This window comes from Equus caballus, chromosome 15, assembly GCF_041296265.1.
Source record: "Equus caballus isolate H_3958 breed thoroughbred chromosome 15, TB-T2T, whole genome shotgun sequence".
Lineage (NCBI taxonomy): Eukaryota > Metazoa > Chordata > Mammalia > Perissodactyla > Equidae > Equus > Equus caballus.
In genome coordinates, this window is record NC_091698.1 from 24,717,414 (window position 1) to 24,737,839 (window position 20,426).

At 45.9% G+C, this 20,426-nt stretch overlaps 1 protein-coding gene across 9 annotated transcripts in view; it reads left to right on the forward strand.

Annotated features, from left to right (window-relative positions):
• AFF3 (ALF transcription elongation factor 3) overlaps positions 1-20,426 on the forward strand; it is a 573,872-nt gene that overhangs the window by 37,005 nt on the left and 516,441 nt on the right. For 5 of the 9 annotated variants that reach the window (XM_070236083.1, XM_070236085.1, XM_070236086.1 and 2 more), the window contains exon 2: positions 9,404-9,514. In XM_070236083.1, the coding sequence (XP_070092184.1) occupies positions 9,462-9,514 (53 nt within the window). In that variant the 5' untranslated portion in view covers positions 9,404-9,461. Of the gene's footprint in view, positions 1-9,186; positions 9,275-9,403; positions 9,515-20,426 lie in introns of those variants that run through there. The other 4 variants (XM_023618555.2, XM_070236084.1, XM_023618558.2 and 1 more) reach the window with 1 other exon arrangement.

The following is a 20,426-nucleotide window of genomic DNA, read 5'->3' on the forward strand; positions in this document are numbered from 1 at the left end:
CCACAGCACCAAAATACCTCAGCAGCCTCAGCTTCACGGGCCTGTGACCTATGCGGTCACACAGGTCCCCACACTCAGAAGCATTAAACCAAGCACAGGAGCTCTGTGTCATCATTTTGAAATTCTTAATAATTCATGTACCAGGGGCTCCACATTTTCATCTTGCTCTGGGTTCTGCAAATGATGTGGCCAGCCTTGTGCTGAGGGAAGAGTTTGCTTGATTTGACAACAACAACAAAAAGAAGAACCTCTGGGCTGAGTGCTCTGTGAAATACTTTCTCTGGTTTCTCAGAAACCGTTTCCCCTTTTCAACTCTCAGTTGTCCCCCTGGGTTGGGCAGCTGGGTATTCACTTGGCGCTTTACTGAATCTCTGATGTTCGCTTCCTGCTCACTTAACACGTTTTCCCACCAGCAAAACACGGTCTTCACCACCTCGCCCCGACCTCTTGCCCTAGCCTTGGCTCCTTTTCCCTCTCCCTTCATTCTACTTCTGTTCCCACCCTGAATATGACCCCTGACTTCTGCAACTCCCCCCCTTAAGGCCACATGGAACTTTCTCTGTTACCGGAACATGACATGTTTCTTCTCACCTCTGGGCTGTGTCATGTGCTTTCCCTTCTGCCTGGAATGGTTTTCCACCACTACCACGTACCCTCACTTTGGCTTTCATTCTTTTAGACCCAACCCAAATGTCAGCTTCTCTATTAAGAGTGCCTCAGACAGAAGTCATCACCAGCTCTCTCTTGCTCCTATAGTTTTGACGACACATCTTTGTCCTAGCAGGTAACAGAGTATAGCATACAGAGTTTGTTCTTCTCTTCCATCCTCTCCCACCCACCTTACTCTGGATAAGTGAGTTCTGGACTTGGAATACAGGTCAGCCATTCTTTCTAGAAAGATCTCCCTGAATATTTGCATTCCCCTCATCATAGCACTAATCGCATTATAACATAATCATTTCCCTTCCTCAAGGCCATGTCTGTTTCACCTAGGGTGGTAACCTGAGTGCCTAGCATAGTTCTGAGCACATAACTGGCTCAATAAACATTTGTTCAACTCAAGAATGAATAAGCGAATGAAGATATATGTGTATTATCCTCTACACCGCGGGCTTTTAAAATTTTTTTGACCTCTCTTTCTCCTTATTTCTTAACTCACTGACTGGCATATAACAGTGCTCAATAATGTTTGTTCAGTAAATAAATATCTGAAATGACTTCCACGATCATTGAAATTATCCTCTTGGGGCCTGAGCCCAAGATCTGAGTCTGGGTAAGTGTCCCCAGTGACTTCATCAAAAGAGGATGACAAGGATGGCAGCGTGGGAATCTGGGCTGACACTCACTCCAGTCCAAGAGCACGAATTTCCCTTTATGTAGTAATAAACCTCATATTGTTGTCTAGAGAGTGACAGAAAGTAATGCTAAATTCATAAAAATGTAACTGTCTGTTCCAAGTATATAAAATTATAACAAGCACCACAGGAGAGTTGGAGCTTTGGAAAAACACAGGGAACCATCCCTCCAAAGAGCTGCTGTCTCTAACTGTGGGCCTGGCCCTTTGGCTATAGCTTTAATCAGGACTCCTTCCTGTCCACACTCTCAGCCTCCTCCCATGATCTTGGGCTCCCATTGTCTACCTCCCACTGTGAACCTTCTTCCTTGAGAACCAGGAGGGAAGTATCTTTCTTGCGAGGAGCTTCCTGCCTCCCTATCTTGTGGTGGGCATTTTCCTTCTTGTGGCCAGCTCCAACTTCCTTTGGAAGCTCCTTTCTTCCAAGAAACCAACTACCAGTTGGAAGAAGTTGGGGTTTCTCTCATTCCCCTGTCCGTGTGCTCCTCGTAAGAGACTGGCTCCCCTTCTCTGTACAGTATTCCCAATGAACAAAGAATTCCCTTTGCCAAGGGTGCTGAGGAAATTACTTGAGCCCACAAGTCTCAGTACATGGAGGACCAAGCGAAAGCATTCAGTGAAACTGAGCTCTAAGTGAGTGCTTACTGTAAGCAAGTAATATGCTAGGAAGTTACATGGAAATCAATTTAGGATTCATAAATATAAGAAAGAATGTTGTTCCAGTCAGAGCTGAGCTCTTTAAAAATGGAATAGGAAGCCTTTTGAGAGAGTGAGCTACCTATCATTAGAAATGTTCATGTGTAGGTTGACTATCTCAGGGCTGACATAGAGGGAATTCCAGCGTGGGGTAGGAGTTTAGCCAGAGAGAGCCTCTATGGTTTCTCCTGACTTTCAATCTTCTGCGATTTTATTCTAGGGTTCTAACCTTATAATGCAGTTTATATTTCACAATACTTTACTTAATTAGTTGTTTTTCTAAACTCCTTCTGAAGTAAATCAGCTTCATACAGCGGTAATTAGTTTTTTGGTAGAAACAATGACAGAGTCTGAAACACGCATATTTTTACGTATGTAGCAAGGACACAAGAAAGGCTGACTATTATTATTCCTGCACTATTTTCCAGAAATGAGATCTTCTAGTGTCCCTGTGAGGATATAACCGTAACTTGATCAGGTTAGCAAATAACACAAAAATAAAGAAACAATTATTAATATGGAATATTATAAAAATGCAGGAGCCAGATGAATCAGTCTTCAGACAATTGAGCATGGGTTTCTTATTAATTGACTTTCTTACAATTGGAGTGAACCTAGAAGGCAAGCTTATGTTCAAGAAAGCAAACATAGGCTTTTCCAAATCACAGTTGGTTCTCTTGCAGTACTGCCCTTGCTGGGCACATAGGCTGGGACGTCTGGTAGACCTGACTGTAAAGGGCAGTGTGCAGGGCACAGTGGAGGGACCGTGACTTCTCTATCAGTTAGCTGTACTAACCAAAACATGATTACAGTGGCTCAGCCAAATATGGTCTTATTTTGTCCCCAAAAGTTCAGAGCTAGGCAGGTGGTTCAAAGACGGTACAATTGTATGAAGAAACCATCAAGGACCTAGCCTCCTTTTGACTTTAGATCTGCCAAATTTACTCTGTGTTTTTCGCCCTCAAGGTCTAAGATGGCTGCTCCGCCTCAGGCCTTCAATTGCATTCTGGACAGGAAGAAGCAGGAAGTGACCTGGAGGAAAGGATGGAGACTATTTCACCAAAGCAAAACTTTCAAAGAAATCCCAGCTGACTTAAGCTTATGTCTCAATGGCCTGAACTGTGTTACATGCTCAGTTCTTGCTGTAATAGAGACTGGAAAATGTAGTTATTTCAGCTGGCCTCATTACTTCCCCAAACCAAACTTAGGTTTTGTTAGTAAAGAAGAGGGTGGATGGATATTGGGTAAGCAACCAGCAGGGACTGACCTAACTTGTTTGTCTCAAACTCCTGATGAGGGAGACTCTGCTCTCTGTTTCTTCTATTTCTAGACTGGAGGACCTCCACTATGGACTTTGAGCTATAGGAGATGCCTCGACCTGAAAGACCTTTTGAGGATCTTATACTGCTGTCCTTTGCCCATCAATGTTTAATCCATCAAGATATAATTTTGAAATTTCTCTGTCTTCAGGCTGTGAGTCATGGTTGGTCTACTTGCACTTGTGTCCTCCAGGGGCTTCATGGGGGTCGTCAGCTCCATGGTTGAATACTCTCTGGTGCCAGAGAGAAAAAGGGTTTGACACCCACAATCATGTTGTGACTTCCTTCCCACATTTCCCACCAGACCTAAGCTAGGTCCTCCTAAACACGTTGGCTTTCCTGCTGTCTGTTAACACTTAACAGAACAGCAAGCACTCCTGTTTGGAACAGATCAACACCTTGAGATTTGTTTAAGACAAGGAGGAGGTCCTACCCTTAAACAAGAGAAGATTTATGGCTCTCCTGATGTACTCCAGGGAGTCCTGTCTGGCAGTGCTCAGGAGGAACAACTGAAAACAGAACTTGAACATTTTAGAACTGTCAGAGACAAAAACTGACAAAGAGACAAAAAAAAGTCCAACCTAGCCTTCTCACATTGCAAAGGAGGACACTGAGACTCGAGAGAAGGAGTGCCCTCCTCCAGCTGTGGTGTGGCAGAGCTCTGGAGTCAAAACTAGGGGACGGAAGATTGCACAGAGAGAGGTAGAGGGCTCTCTCTCACATTCTGACTAGGTCTGTGTTCCATTCATTATTGAAGCACCTGCAGACAGGGAAATGCTCCAATGCTATAGATAACTAAGGCAGAAGTTATGAGAGCTGGCATGGTATTGTGGCGGCTAGATCCAACGCCCAACCTGCCATGCTTTGGCTTGTGACACTTATCTGTTCCTTAGTTTATTCACTTGTGAAGCAAAAACAACAGTAACATACCTCATGTGGTTTTAGGAGGAATAAATGGAGTTGATAGTTAGAACAGTACTCGGTACATCCTAACTTAGAAGTGTTTGCTATCATTGTGGTCACTTATTGCCTATTCCCAACAGGTTCAGAGTCCTTGAATTTTGCATGATGGTTAATGCACATCTTGAAGAAGCAGGACAAGGAGCCAGTGGGGATACTAAGTCTTAAGTCAGGGTGACTGGTTCTTGTTACCAGCACTAAGCGATCTTCTCGTATCTCAAACGATGCTATTATCCTCCAAGTAGGTCAGCATGCACGAAAGACATGATCTGTGATAGGAAATATTTTTCTGATCCACTTTTATGAAGAGCCTATGACTTTTCCACTGGCATTTTTGTTTTCAGCACATGTGCCTGATTTGTTTCATTTCTTTTTTAAAATGTGATGAGCTTCACACACTAGGCTTTTGTACCCACTGCATAAGGAGTGACCACCACGAGAGAAGTTGATGCATGGAATTCTTATACCAAATCAACTTTTTTATAAAAAGAACTCTTTAATTGGACAATACTTTAATCCTCTAAACAGTGTTGTGGTAGTTGACCATATTTTGAAATTATCTTTGTCTTATTTGGAACTTGAATGGCATGAAAAATTTCCCTCTGCTTCCTTACCCTCTCCCAAGGGTCATTTTCCTCGCTCTTTTCTCTGCCCTGCCTGGCCTCTGACCTTGCCCAGCTCTACTGTTTCTATGGACTTCTGAATCTAATTAATGTCTTAGCGGCTATATAAGTGAAATATGTAGGCAGGAGGATGTTGGAAACTTTGAGGAAGGTACCTTCCTTAGGGAAAACCTGTTTTTGTACAAAAAAAAAAAAATAACGAATGCACATGGAGGGGGTAGAATGTCAGTAAAGTGTAAAATGTCAGTAACATACTTACACTCGTTAAATATCTGTTACCTGATGAGCAGATGCAACCTTAGGAGCATGTCTTCCGAAATCTGGGCAATAATCAGCCATTATGGAATCTGGCTGAGGGGACAGACAGTCCAAATATGCCACCATTGCAAATCGGTCTCAGCCACATGACTGGGGTATTGGCACCCCTCACCCTCCCCTTTCCAGCCAGTTCACAACCCTTTGTGGGGAGTATGTCCTTAGGTGATCTCTGAAATGACCCTGGCTTCCAGGGCCTCAGAACATTCTCAAGCTCTCCAGGACGTGGGCAGGCAAGGGGGAGGGAGCCAGAGTGCTGAAGTTCTCCGCCAGAGGATACTGTCAGAGAGCCCAAGGCAGAGATGGTCCCTATGCCCCATGTTTCCATGGAAACATAGGAGGAGTGATGACAGCCAGCACAGCCACACCATCTGCTCGGGACCTAGTGAATGATGAAAAAAATAGAAAAAGGAAGGCACCTCGGATCCTAGGCTAGAACCACTCTGAGATAGCAGTGAAGAGGGAAAGGCCTGGAGATGCCAGAACTCCCAGGTGGATTAAAACCCAAACTGTCCTGAGGCTCGACATACTACCACGTAATCTGCAAGCAGAAAGCCTAGAGGGCTTGTCCTGCAATCCCTACTTAGAGTTACAAACACCCAAGAAGGCTCTGGAAGGAGAAGCAGACTGCTTGATTCATCTGCAGCCTTGCTGGAACAGGAGAGAGAGTGCAGTGCCACACAACGCTGGAGGAGGTGGAGTAGGGGCTCCCATCACCTTCCAGCAAGACCACCCGCATGGCTGGCCTTTGGCCAGACATATTTTTCTAGGGGAATGGTGGGATTACAAAAGAAAAATTTTCACCTGGTCACAAAACCAACCTCTGAGTTGCAGCCACATCTTCAGAATAAGGCATGAATTGATAAAGCCACGTAGTTTCTGTTCCCTCAATTCGTGTCCAAAGGGAGATCTTAGTTGGATGCCACGGATTTGCTTCTGGGTCTATTGCAGGTTGGCGGGATGTGAGGGGGGTCCTCGATAAGTCCACGTGTATGCCTCCCCTGGACCCAGTAGGATTCATTTCTCAGCATCTTTCGTTCATAGATTTAGCCTAAACAAACAAACCTGACCTAGGAAGCCGAGCACCTCCTCCCCTTCAGCCGCCTCCCCACGAGGCTTTCTGCAGTATCACCCACAACTATCTGGGGGAAGAGGTCCCTCAAGTCTCAAGGGCTTTAACATTAAAGCACAAGGCTACATCAGCTTCAGAGGAAACACCCATTTTTATTTTTATTTTTAATTTAGGTATTCTCTTACTCCTTTACAAAAAGTCTCCCCTTTTTGTTCTGGCATTCTAATCCCAGGAAGCCCAAGCCCTTTGTTGCTTTGTATTAGGATTTAAAATTTTGGCAACCAGATTAAGCACTTGTTTTGGTTCGTGTACCTAGGGGCTGGAGGATAATGGGAACATCTTAATAAACCAGATAAATAATAATGATAAAAAAGATCTCCCTATAAAGGTTCTCATTAACTGTTCTACATTTTACTTGTAAATACCATTAATTTAGATTTATTTCCATAACGACTTAGTAAAAATGGTATCTACAACTATTATTTGGGTTCCTTCAAAAGCCCCTATTCTCCAACTGGACACTATACACAAAAACATACACTGGGAATAAAAGTATTAATGCAACTTCCCCTATGTTAGACGCCCCAAACAGAAAATAAGTGCTATTCCTGAAGACAAAATCTTAAATACCCACAAGTGAAATTGCTTTAGGCTGAAGTACACTTATGTATTAACACGAGGCACCATGTTAAATTCTAGTATAAACATACCCATTGCTACGTGGCTTTGGGGGAGAAGCTTTTTAGGAGTAAACCACTGTACCAGTTCTATGCCCCCAGGGCTTTCTCCTTTCCTTTTCCGGAACCATCTATTTATCTTCAGCCTCCATGGTGAGGGCAAATCTGTATCTTGAGCTTCAAGCCTGAGATGGGACTCCCAGTAAACATGGTTCTGTTTGTTCTTCAGGCCTCCTTTGTATAAACAGATGTGGTGGGAAGGGAAGGAAAGCCAGATCTCTGTGATGGGCGGGAGGGCTCCTTTCTGGAGAGGCTTCCCGGCTGCAGCCACGAGCACGGGGACAGGATGCATTTCTTGTTCAGGCAGTGGAACTGGCAGTTCTGCCAGAGAGGGGCTGTTCCTCTCGCCCTCCTCCACCTCCACCCCCATCCTTTGTTCCTGGGAATGCTGTCTGGATGGCTCAGGCATCCCACTTTTGCCAGAGCAAACATTTCCAACCAGGCTTATGCTAAGGAGATATTAAGAAGACAGATTTTTTTCTTTCTCTCCAAATGCACTGTAGACTGGGATTGAAGACGGCCCTTCACACCTGTACTTTCTCCTGTATTCACAGTCTCTTTGTTCTTTTGTAGCCCTGTTACTCCCTTCAATTAATGAGAGAAGATTTTAGGGGCTGGGAGTTGTAAGCATGTAAAATAACAATTCCGTTTCCTCAAACTATGTTGATGCTCACTCTGCCTTAATTTATTGTTGTACATTTTGCACATTAGGTATGGATGCTAATAAAGGCAGGACTACTCCAGAGCTGAGGGAGGAAGGAGGCTGAGTGTTTTGTAATTCAACCCCAAATAGGAAATAATTCTCATTGGTCTTTTCTTCTTCTACATGTTCTCCAAACTGAGATTGTTAATCCTCCTGCAGAGGTCAGGGAGGTGAGGAGGGTGACTCCTAGGCTTGACCCTGGAGGGCTCCTGTGAGTTCCACCCAAGGGTCTAGATTTCTGGCAGCTTCAGTCAGTAGTTCTCCTTGTCCAGAATGAACAAAGGAGAGAGTACCAGAAGGGCCTCCCTTATGGCAGGGGATTGGGAGTTTGGTGCAAATGATGGGATTAACGACGCTGCTCTGTACTGCTCTCTCCAGGAATTCTGTGGAATCCCGAGAGAGGCTCCCAGAGCTGTGGCCAAGAGGACAGGAGAGTCAGGGGAGTGAGGAGCGGTTTCCCGTTTTGGCCAGCGGTAGAGAAACAGATCTAAGGCCCAAATCTAGACGTGGGCTTCTTAGCACGTCTATAAAAGCAAGGGAGGGGAAAATGTTTTTTAAAACCAAGCAAGTAATAATAACACGGACTTGATTTTTAGGAGTCACAATGATACTCTATCATCCTTCCAGCGCTCCAGACAGGAGATGGGGCGGGAAGTTTGCAGTCTACACCCAGAGGCCTGTCCCCTTTCCCTGTAATAAATAAAAAGAAAAGAGGTTGGTTTCCAGGGACCGGCCAGCTGGAGGATGGTGGGACCCCCAGTGGAGGCCAAACTCAGGTCGTGTCAGAAGAGCTTTCCTCCCTGACTCCCCTTTATTTCACTTAACTTACACTCTAGATATTTTCAACGATTTGTTTACGGTGCTGCCGTAAGCTGCACAGTTAACTCTCCCCGCGCCTGGGGCGGCCGGGGAATTTCCCAGCACCCACTCCGGGTCTGGACCCGGCCCGCGGGAGCGCCCAGCGGGGTCAAGGGAATCCCGGCCTCAAAAAGAAGTGCGTGCCCACCGAGGAGGGCCGGGTGGGGCCGGCGAGGCGAGAGGCGGCAGATGCGGCAGGCCTGGCCGGCTCAGCATCCCCCTCCGCCCGGCGCCGCAGCCGCCTCTCCCTGGGTCCCCCCTCCCGGGACAGCCTGGGGCACCCCAGGCCGCCGCGGGTCGGGCGGGCAGCCGGGGCCGGGGGAGGGGCGGCGCGGGGAGCGCAGGGGCGCGCGGGGCGGGCGCGGCGCGGGGCTCCCGGGGCGCGCGCCTCGGCCTCGCCCGCGCACACGCGCCTCCCCGAGGAGAAAGGGGCGGGCGGCGGGCGCGGAGCTCCGCGGCGGCGGCTGCAGCGGGCCGGGCCGCCGCGAGGGCGGGGCGGAGGGGCGGAGGGGCGGAGGGGCGGAGGGGCGGAGGGGCGGGCGCGGGGGGGCGAGGCGGCGGCGGCGGCGGCGGCAGCGGCGGCGCGGCGAGCTCGCCGCTCTCTCCGGAGTGTGCCTGCGCGCGAGCCGGCGAGCGGGTGAGTGCGCCGGCCGCTGCCGCCGGGCCGGCCGGGTTTCGGGGGTGGGGGGCGCCGGAGCCCAGACCCGGGGGCGGCGGCCGCTCCGGCGCGGCCGGGATGCACCTTGAGCGGCGCCTTTCGTTGCAGCGCGCGGGCGGCCCGAGCCTCGGCGGCGGCGGCGACGGCGGCGCTGACACCTCCCACCATGGACAGCTTCGACTTAGCCCTGCTCCAGGAATGGGACCTCGAGTCGCTGTGGTGAGTCCCGGTGCCGGCGCCCGGGCAGGCGGGAGCGGCGAGGCGCGGCCGCGGCGGCCCGCGCGCCCTCACCTGGGCCGGGGGCTCTGGGCGGCCGGCCGCCGTGGGGGTGGGGTGGGTCGGGGGCGCCCGCCTCGCCGGCTCCTTCCTGCCTTCCCCGGGTGGATGCAAGGCCGCCTTCCCGTCTTCTTGCCCCCCTTTCCTGTCCCCTCCCCCCGGTGCTACCCTCCCCAGCCCAGGGGCCGGTGATCTGGGGAGCCAGGGGCAGAGCGCAACCATGGAGAGAAAAAGAACTGATTTCTAGAACGTGTCACTAGTGCCCGGGGATCCACCCCTCGGCCCCCTAGCCCCTCTCACCTCCCTTCCCTCCGTTCGGGCCCCCTCCCTCTTCTCCAAGAGCCTCTGGTTCACCCCAGCGACCCCCTGGAGTTGGTGCTGCCGCGAAGTGCCCTTAGAGGATGCTCCAGACTCCTGCCTGTCTGCGCCGGGTTTTGGCGGCTGCATCCTTTCTGTCTCCCACCCGCTCCCACCCGAGATGGAAAGTGAACACCCAGGGCGGGGGGCGGGCGAGTGTTTCTCCGTGCGGGAATTCCAGAGGCCTTGGCCCAGGGAGACTCATTTCCTCGAGGTTCACATTCCTTTGGGCCCTTTCTTCACACCTCACCGCAGTTGTACCCCACCCCACCCCACTCCGGCGCCCAGTGCCTCTCTTTATTCCACGCTCACACCTCGCAGCCTGGGGAGCCCTCCGGGTTCTGATGCTCGGGCTTCTCACATTGAGGAGCTGCTGTAGGTAAATCGCCGCTGGAAGCAGTTTAATTCTAGTTGCGGGTGTCTTAAAAATCCTATTGGCTGCTTCATCATCCCTCTTATCTCTCCCCACCCCCCCGCAAATGTTCCAAGTAGCCCTATTCAGGTGGTAAAATTACTGCCTGCATATTCCTGGAGGAACTTGTGTTATGTTTAATATTTACGGGAACGAACATCTGCTGGAACAAGCATATTAGCTGCACTCTGTTCTGCCTCTGGTAATCGCTTATGGTAGGCTGAGGTGTTTTTTCTTTTTTTTTCTTTAATTCAGTAAAGAGTTCACATGTGTCTAAAACTGCAAGTGGTGTGCACATGAATATGCAGTGTACGATTTTAAAGCTAAACTGCTTTGTGATTTATAGGTCGTGGAGACGATTTGTATATCGGATATATGTATATTTTCAGTGATTTAGGCTTCTGGTGACTGTTATCTTTCTAAAGCCAGGTGTCACAAACTCAACTGGACACAAAGCTAGCGCATTATTGAGCAGTTTCTAAAAGAGCCGATGATGAGTAAATGCAGCTTGCTCTGCATAATGCTGGCGCCTATAAAATACACAAGGATGGGCCCTAATGCAATAAAACTTTTATATATTACACTGGAAACTTCAAAGAGCCAGTGTAAAAAGAATATGAAACATGTTATTACGCTATAAAAGTTGCTAATTACTGTGTTGTTGCTCCTGGGGTTCTTGCAGCCTTTCATTTACAGATACCTATTATTTTACAGGTTTACGTTGAGAAATGTTGGTTTCTGGCATAAATTCAATAGGTTTCCAGATAGAACCTGTGCTTTAAAAATGACTCTTGTTTTTAAAGGGCAGTTTTTCAGTCAAAGGGAAGAACTTATTGTTTCGTCATATTTTGATGCTGCCCGTCTGCTTGCTGACTCAAATTGAAGCCCCCTCATGCCTTTTACAAGTAATAGTTTGAAATTATCAGCCATAATCTGTGGGCTTTTGCAGCCCAGGGCCTGAGCTTTATTACCCTTTACATCCTTAGTTCCCAGGTGAGTTACCTGGAGCACAGTTACACAATAAATGTCTGTTGAATTGACTTGAAATTTACATTAGCTGCAGTATGTTTGTCATTTTAAAGATGAAAAAAAAATTTAGCATTTTTAAAAAGCTGCTATACATGCAATCAGATTTTAATCAATGTATCAGTTTCTCTTTGGCTTATGAAAGTGTGCAGGCTTTCTAGCTTACGATATGGGACAGTTTGGCTTGACTGAGGTGGTGTTTCTAGTTTACAGATGTAGAATTTACATTTTACAAAAGCTGATAAGTTAAAAATCAACCAAACTCTTTGAGTATGCATTTCAAACACAGTCATTTTCTCAGTCGTGGATGAATTTTTGGAAGGTATTTTCTAACTCAATTTTATGGTTTACTTTTAAGCTTATAGGGGATCAAAATAAGTAACATTTGAGTACTTTCTGTGTGTCAAATGTTTTCGTATCCACTGTTTTGTTGTTTTAATTGCATAACAATCCTGGAGGTGGTCAGTGGTAGTAGTCCCATGTGGTAGACAAGGAGATGCAGACTTTGAACTGCAAAATGACTTTACTGAGACCGTGAAACAAGTGACAGCAGAATTTTTAAACTAACATTTACGGAACACTTACCATTTACCAGACACTGTTCTAAGTACACTGCATGTTTTAACTCTGTTCTAAATACATTGCATGTTTTAGGTCATTTCGTCCTCACAACAACCTTAGGAAGCAAGTACTGTTATTATTCCCATTTCACAGATTGGGAACTCGAGGGTGGGGGAAGATCAGGTAACCTGCCCAAGGTCACAGAGCTAGAACTGGAGGAGCTGCATTCAAACCAAGCATTCATTGCAAAGCTCAGTTTTCTGACTTCAAATCCAGTGCGTTTTCTGCAGTACTGCAAATGTCTGCCAGTTTATGAGGGTGGCTCAGCAGTTAATTACAAAATAAAACCTTGATGGACTGAAAGTTAAGGTTCTGTTAAAATATCAAAGAAAGAGAAGGTCAGAGCCCTAAGTAATGTTGATCTAAAATTTAAAAAACAAAATACCATGATTTAGGATATTACGACTACCCTATATCAATTAACTTATAAAGTATATATAAATTTAAAATAAGGACCACTAGAAACTTCTTCCTTTAATTGATTTTAGAAAAACACTTTTCCTTGGAGAGGGTGGGGGAAGGTACAGGTTAATGGCACAATAAAATGATATTTTAATCCCTAATAATTTTTTCTAATTGGTGGGCATCGTTTTCCAGTCAAACAAATTGCAGTTTGTTAGTTGGGATTGTGGCTTTGAACTTTAGGTAGCTTGGTCTAGTGTTCACAGAAAGTGTCCCCAAATGACTGTATGGAAAATATGAAGAAAAAATCTCAGTGCTGTCGAATATAGTCGATATAGACAATCAGTTGATGATTCAAGAGCCGTCTCGTCCGCCTCCTTGCACCCTTCCCCTGACTCAGAAACACCCATACTTATTTTTCAAGGGAGGCCTTTTGAGCCTGAATTGTCCAGGGAGCTGTTTCACTTTTTCTTTTCAGCCATACCTTAGTTGAGAAGGGTAGCTCTCATTTCCACCTCTGCTTCCCCTTCCCATTTCTAGTTTGAAGCCAGAGCGGAGGACTTGGAATGAGGTGAAGGCGCTGGTCCTGCACCCAGGTCCATAGCTTCATTCGGTAGAGTTGAATCCCTGAAGGGTGGGGGTTCAGTAAGTTTCCAGGGGCGGGTATTGGAGGAATGGTGTCTCTTCTCATCCTTCCACCTCATTTCCCTCTGCTCCTCTTCTCCTCCTCCAGCTTTTGATCAGCTGCTGGGCCTATAAGCCATTCCTCAGGGCCCTTAAAATACTAATGACCATCCCTTTGAACTGGCTAACGGTTGCTTTCATTTATTCGCTTCACAAATATTTATTGATGATCTCTTAAGGACAAGACCTTGTGCTGGTCGCTGGAGGGGATGCAGAGATGAGTAAACCACGGATTGTGTGTGTTATTGTCTAGTAGGGGAGTGAGACACGTATACAAATAAAAAAGGAAGTTTTCAACACTGGTGCTTCAGAAGAGAGAAAGACCATACTTGGGGCTGGGGTGGGTGGTGGAGGAGGGAAAGAGGAAAAACTGAGTTAAAAAAAAAAAGGCTTCCATGGAAAAGGTGGCCTTTGAACTAAGCCTTGGAAGATGAATGGGATTTTACAGATGGTGGGGGTGGGGGTATTGAGAGGACATAGAGGCATCTTGGGCAAAGAAAGAACTCGAACAAAGGCTTTCATGGTGTCTCTGAAAGATCCTTTTATGAATCATGGTGGAATTACCTATACCAAGTATTTTAAAGATGCAGAACTTTGTAATTATGAAGTGGTTTCAGTGAATGAGAAAAGTTTCCCAAAATGAACTTAGTCAAAACTGTAGTTAATTGTCCTTAAATATAAACACGTTTTACTTATTGGGGAGAAAGTCTATTGAAATATAATAGAAATATTCAGATCCCTCTTTACTAACCCTCCCTCCCCCAATAACTTCACATAGGCCAGAATTCATTTACTTGTGATCAAATAGGCATTATACTTAATATTCTTTCAAAGTGGAACCTTTGAAGTTGTAATAAATGGATTATATTATACTCATCAATTTTTGCAATACAGTAAGTATTTCATAGAGTATGAGGCATTACTATAGGATAGGTACTGTAGACCAGTGGCTTACAGACGGTTTTGGACCATGACTCACAGTAACGAATATGTTTAACTTTGCAACCCACTACATCATTCATGCACACACATACACATAACTGAAACAAGTGTCATGAAAGAACACTTATCCTTACTATGTGTGATGCACTTTGATATTTTCTATTCTATTTCCATTCTTTTTTTTAAATTTCCCGTTTATTCACAGGTTGAAACTTGCAGTTTAAAAATGCCCTTCTGTAGGGGATGCAAAGAGAAAAGAGAGTGTTTGCTGGGAACTTGTGGGAGAATAAGCCATACGGTAAATATCTGCAGTAGAAAGCTAACCCTGCCTGTTTGAGGGGGCTGAGGACACATCCTGTAGAGAGTAGGAGACCTTCACGGTGGAGTGGCCTTTGAAATTGATCCTGGAGAAGTAGAATTTCAAAAGGAGAAAATAAACGGGAGGAGAGTCCACGTGGAGGGAAGGCTATGAATAGAAATAAGGAGGTAATAAAGTGGGGACCTTGTTTGGTGAAGATAAAGTTATTAACTAACATAGGCTGGGAAGGGACCGCGCTGCTGTAGACGGAGCAGCGAAGCACAGCCACTAACAACTTAATCTCTACGGGGGTGCTTCCCGGTAGTGCCTACTGACATGCTTGGTTCTCTTCAAATCAACCCCTCCAACAGGCCCAGGCCTCCTTAGTCAGGCTTCCAAGGCTCGTCACCGAGTGAGAAAACTGCCCCAGATTCCTGATCTTGACCCTCAGGTGCCTCGACTCTTTCCTCCAGGCCCAGCAAAGCAAACATTTTAAGGCCTACTCCTGTCCCTTTTGTTAGCCCTTAGGGGTCAAAGCAGTTCACCAGAACACGGAGACGGAAAGGGGCGCGCCCGGGGACTTTAACTCTGCGTGGGCTGAGCCTCAGGCATTCTGCACCTGATTGGTTGAGAGAGCAGCCTCCTTGGCCTCGCTCACTCTCATTGGCCAAAACTGACTGGATGATTGGTTGCGGCGACTCTCATTGGCTGACAGCTCCTGAGCGCTCCCGGAGCACGGGAAAGGCTCAGCAGGTGCGGGGATGAAAATACTTCCAAGAAGGCCTTCCAGAGCCTGGGCCTGTGGGCTGCAGCTGTGAAGGGGCTGGTCGCTAGCCTGGAGAAGTCAGGGAGGTGTCGATGGGAGGCAGTGAAGTGCTGGGGACAGGGAGCTGAGTGCTGCAGCCACCCGTGAGGAGCGTCAACCTGGCAACGTGGGTGGTGTGTTTTGGAGAAAGCCAGGTGGGGAGACTGGTTAATTCAGGGCGCTGAAGCTGAGGACACAAGCTCGGCTGGGGGCCGCAAGGATACCAGAGAGGAGGCGCACTGGATGTGCAGATGGGTTTTAACCAAATACCTTTTGATGACGATGAAGATGGTATCTTGTGTGGGGAAATGATTCCTTCCTGCGTTCCAGATTCTCTTTTGTGAAAATGTAGGAGGGTTATAAAATGGTAAGAATCTATTTTGGGAGAATGTCCCTGTGAACCAGCATGGGTCTAATAATGACACTTTAGATTTAGCAACTTGAACAAGGCCCTGTGGCATAATATTGGTTAGAATAAGAGTCAAATTAAGAAAAAAAAATTAATCTCAAAATGGAATGCAAGATTTTTTGTGTGTAAATGGGATTTTTAACCTGGAATAAGTTTGCCTATTTAAATTTTCTTTATTTTGGGAATAAAGCCTTGGTGGCAAGATTAAGGCCATTAAAGACGATTTTAATATCATTTAATGGTAACATAATGTTTCCTTGTTTTATTTCAAAGTGAAATCTATAAAACTTATTTTCAGTGTTGCCTGTTCTCTTTTGTCTGGGAATTTAATTGAGGTTTCTGAGTTTAGCTGGCTCCAACCTTGCTTTCTGTTTGGCCCTGGGCAGCTCACAATTTTTCTCATTTCCTATTCTCAGTCTTGGTTTAATCACTTATAAAATGACAGCACTTATACTGGCCTACCTCATAAGGTTGTGATGTTAAGTAATAAAAGTGTCAATTGCTTTGTGAATGCCAAATGTAGTTCTTTTAATACCCTTCGCTTCCTTATAAACGTCTCTTTATCATAAACAAGGAAGGGTGCAGGAAGGCCACATTGGGTCAGGTCATCCATCTGGTGTAGAGTTTTGTCCCTGGCAGTGGCACCAGGGACATTTTTGAGTAGAGGTTGGTAGTTTTTCTTAGTTATACATCATAGTCTAGCAGACAAATATGCCCTTACTGATGGTTGTACTACTAACATATGTAGATATATTAACCATTACATAATCTTTGATGTTTCACTGAGAATGTGTTGAATTACCACCGATTACATCAAATGACTTCATTTGGCACTGTGGGTCTCGTTAAATTATGTCAGGCTAATCATAATTTAGTTTCAATAGAAACAATACACAGTTATACCAGGGGAGGAGGAGACCCCACTATCCGAGAAACTAAATGGGTTTAGTCTATGGAAACTAACCCCTGGGGACCTGACAGCAGCCCAGGACGCTTTGAAAGAGTTTCGCTGGGAAGGGGGAATGGAGTTGTTCTGGGTGCTCACCGGCACAGGCCAGATCAGCGGCAGTGAGGGTAACTAACGGTGATGTGAGACGGCTGTCTCAGAGGGTGACAGTTACCTGCCTCTGGGAGGCTGTAGACCCCCTGCCAGTGCTTTGTAGAAAGAGATTCCTGGGTCAGTGGACTAGCAGCAGTAAGTTCTCTCTGAGACTCCTGCCAATTTAAGAATTCTGTGATCACTCCCGTCAGAGGGGAGCAGGAATCAAAGAGTGCAGAAGTCATTAATTGTATGCACTTGTGTATTTTTCCCGCTTGCAATTTCTCCACTCACATGTGGAGAAAGGCATAGAGGGTACTTAAACTTCTTCACATAATTTCTTCCCAGGAGGTTCATTGTTAGTGGAGGTAAACACAAATGAGTGTAATTTGGAGACCACTCTAACATAGCAACTCAATGTAGAGTTCTGTGCTTAACTTGATGCTGAAAATAGTTTTATTTTTCCTTTTTATGGACAGGAAATTAGTTCTCAGAAATCCTCTGGAGTGCTGTAATGTGAGTCTGTTAGTCTTAGTCAAATTTTTCTTGTCATACCTGTACTGTTTACCTGAGTCATGCAGGGATGGGACAAATCTTCTGTCAGTGTTCATTGAAATGTTAATTGGTTACCTGGCAGTTTAGATAGAAAAGGGCTTTACTACGGTGGATCATCACCAGTTCTGGGAAATAACCTCTTTGTTTTCAAATTTCAAAATATATTTGTTTTTCTATAAAATGTATCTCGAGGAAGAAAAGACCCAGAGCTTAGAAAACTGTTTTGAGCACACGGGTCAATGTACTTAACCCTCTCCCAGGACAGCGCTTCTCAAACGGTAACATGCATCCAGATGACTTAGGGATCTTGGTAAAATATAGATTCTGATGAAATAGGTCCAGGGTGAGGTTACGATTCTGCACTTCTAACTGGTTCTCAGGAACTACTGCTGGTCCATAGATCAAACCTTGAGTAGCAAGAACTAAAAGGATAAAAGTTCCTTTGAAAAGAAGCTCTTTCAAAACACGGCCCTTCCTTCTTGTTTTGGGGAGGCTTTGGTATAATAGATTACGATTCCTCAGGGCCGGGAGGTTACACTTAGATGCAGTATTTGTTTTATTTTTGTGAGTCTTTCTATTACAATTTTGATGAGTGAGGGGGTGGTTAATTGTATCCTGGTGGGGATATGGTGTGAAAGAAACATAAAAACCTAAGTAAACAAAGTTTGGAATAAATAGGTTAATCACTTTTTACAGCTTTACAGTTCTTGTCGGGCCTTCGAAGGCTCGGTCCTTCTGCGTCTGGAGCTAATGCTGAGAGTAACCGGATACGAAGTCTTACAAACACTTCTAGATTTGTCCGGAATCTCACAATAGCTCCTGTAGGTGCCCAGGACTCAGACCAAATGTCAGCCTGCTCTCCCAGCCGTTCTCTCTTTGGTAGGGAACTGGGGAGGTGGGGAGGGGAGGGGAAGGGAGGTGGCAGTAATGGGGGTGGGGGGCAGCCATTTGCAGAATTGCTGCACTACCCTGTGGCCATAGCTGCAAACTGCAGCTCTCCTGGTGTCCTAGGAGAAATCGTAACTCAGCTGCAAGTGGAACTCACGGCAAGTCTCGGACACCTCATGTAGGAACCTTCTAGCCCAGCACTGCCGGCGTCCCTTTCCCTCAGCCCCGAGTCCATCAGGTGGTCAGACTTCGCCACAGTTTCCATGTCTAATTCCAGTCCTATTTCATTAGAAAAATAAGTGCAAATAGGGCTGATTATGTGAGTAAACATGGCACAGTTGACTTTGAATGTGCTGTGAGATTGGTGGGAAGTTTGTTTACTTTATCTTCTTAATGAGGGTTTGTGTATGCGCGCACACACACGCATACATGTTTCCGTTCTCTGAGATAGGTAGAGAACACTGTTGCCTGTAAGAGCAAGCAGATTGGGTTTAAACAATTGTGAGTGTTACAGATTTGGAAAAGAATGCTGACTTTTCAGCAGTAGTAGTGACCAGTTTACATGTTGTAGCCTTGGGACCCACGTGAACCCACAGAGGATGTGCCTGCAATAGCTTTTAGCCATTGTTTGGGGCAGTCCTTCTGCCTTATGCATCTGGTGGCCATGATATTGCCTTATACATCATCGTACAGTTTGTTATCTGGCCAGTTTAACTGTTTCTGGTAATATGCAACATTACATTCCACTAACTTAACTTTTCCTTCAGTTCGGGAGGAGGAGAGAGGGAAACTGTCACCCTCAAGCATGGAGATATGTCAGGCTCCTAATAAGGAAAGCAAGTGTTTGGTTATTGCTTTGGTTTGTACTAGGATCCTTAAATTAATGCATTTTCTTTCACATGGAGAAAACACTATATATTGGCTATCAATATATAGTACAAATAACGGAATAGTCAGGTGATTTAGACAACTCTTGGGGAAAACAAGGCTCTCAGAGTCAGCGGTTTGCTCTGTCGAGACCTAAGAAGAAACACCCAGGAGGTCCTTAAGAAGAGAAAAGCAACTGACGATGGTCAGCTGAATTCTGAACTTTGGTTCCATTATCCAGGCTTTGACCTTGACTGAGAAGACAGGCCATCAGCACGGCCCTGCTTGCTCCCTTTCATACCACCCATATTCCGCGTCAGGGAGCCCACTGGCGTTGTTTCTCAGAACTGCTGAGGTGGGAAGTGCTGCTGGGCATTGAGCTTTGCCTCAGGCTGAGAGGCAGCCGTCTCCACTGTCCCTGGACTCTGCAGTTCCCTGGAATAGAGGCTCAGGATCCGGAATGTTTTGGTCCCTCCACTTTCTGAAAGGGCCTGGCTAGCGCCTCTCCTGGTCTGCAGCAGTGGTGGAAATGGGATTCAGCTGATGGGAGTGTGTAGCTTTAGAGACCCTCAGAGCAAAGTAGACGAGCTGTCTGTCATCCTGAGGCAGTAGGCTGCGGCATCAGCAGTCATGGGAAACCATACTACTCCAACTAATATCCAGATGTAGTAGCCTTCTCTTTTTGATGTAAAACCAAATGGTCTGATATTTTACCATGGTATACCAGTTGTACCTCTAGCTGTGTAACTCTCTAGGATGCAGCCCCTGGCCTGCCCTACATAGTCTGAGTTCAGGTTAGGGGGATGCAGATAAATTCTGTGCTGTGCCTGAGCGCCACTGCTCATCTGCTGCTGAGGGATATTTGGAGCTCAGGACAGATGTTGCCTGCAGAGCCTGCTGAGTCCTTCTCAGAAGCATCTCCACGTGTAGGAGAGGGCCGCTCAGCTGCTGCCATATGGACTCTCCCGTTCATGTTCTTTTCATTGAAGATAGGTCCTTCCCCAGAATATGGCATGGCTTCTTCTGAGGACAAAATCTTTTAGGTGACTTTCCTTTAGAGTGTTTGTTTTTTTTTTTTTTAATAAATAGAGTTTAATCTTTTAATATGAGTGGAATATCTGAGAAAAGTCTTTTGTGGGAAAGCTGGTGAATTTACCTACTACCTAGCCACCCTACCCCCAGCTTGAATTAAAACTCTAAGGCTGAGTTAATAAGTTCTGAGTGTGGAAATTAAGTGTTTATAGTCTAAAAAGAAAGTATGGTATTTTAGTTTTCAGTATTTCTGTACATAATTAGTTACATAAATTAATTTCTACTCTTTTCCTTACTCTTATCCCTCAGCAGGACCAAAGTAACATTTTAAAGTCCAAAAATACTATATGCAATAATGTAACACAGTATGTATGCTTTAAGCTGCTCTTTGTAACTTTCTTCCTCTAGATTTATAGGTTTCTGGGTTGAGATGAGCAACCATTTATTGAGCCAGCTACAGAGGTGAATAGACCACTTTTCTAGCCCTTGATGTGTTTATCCTTTAGCCTGGAACAGAT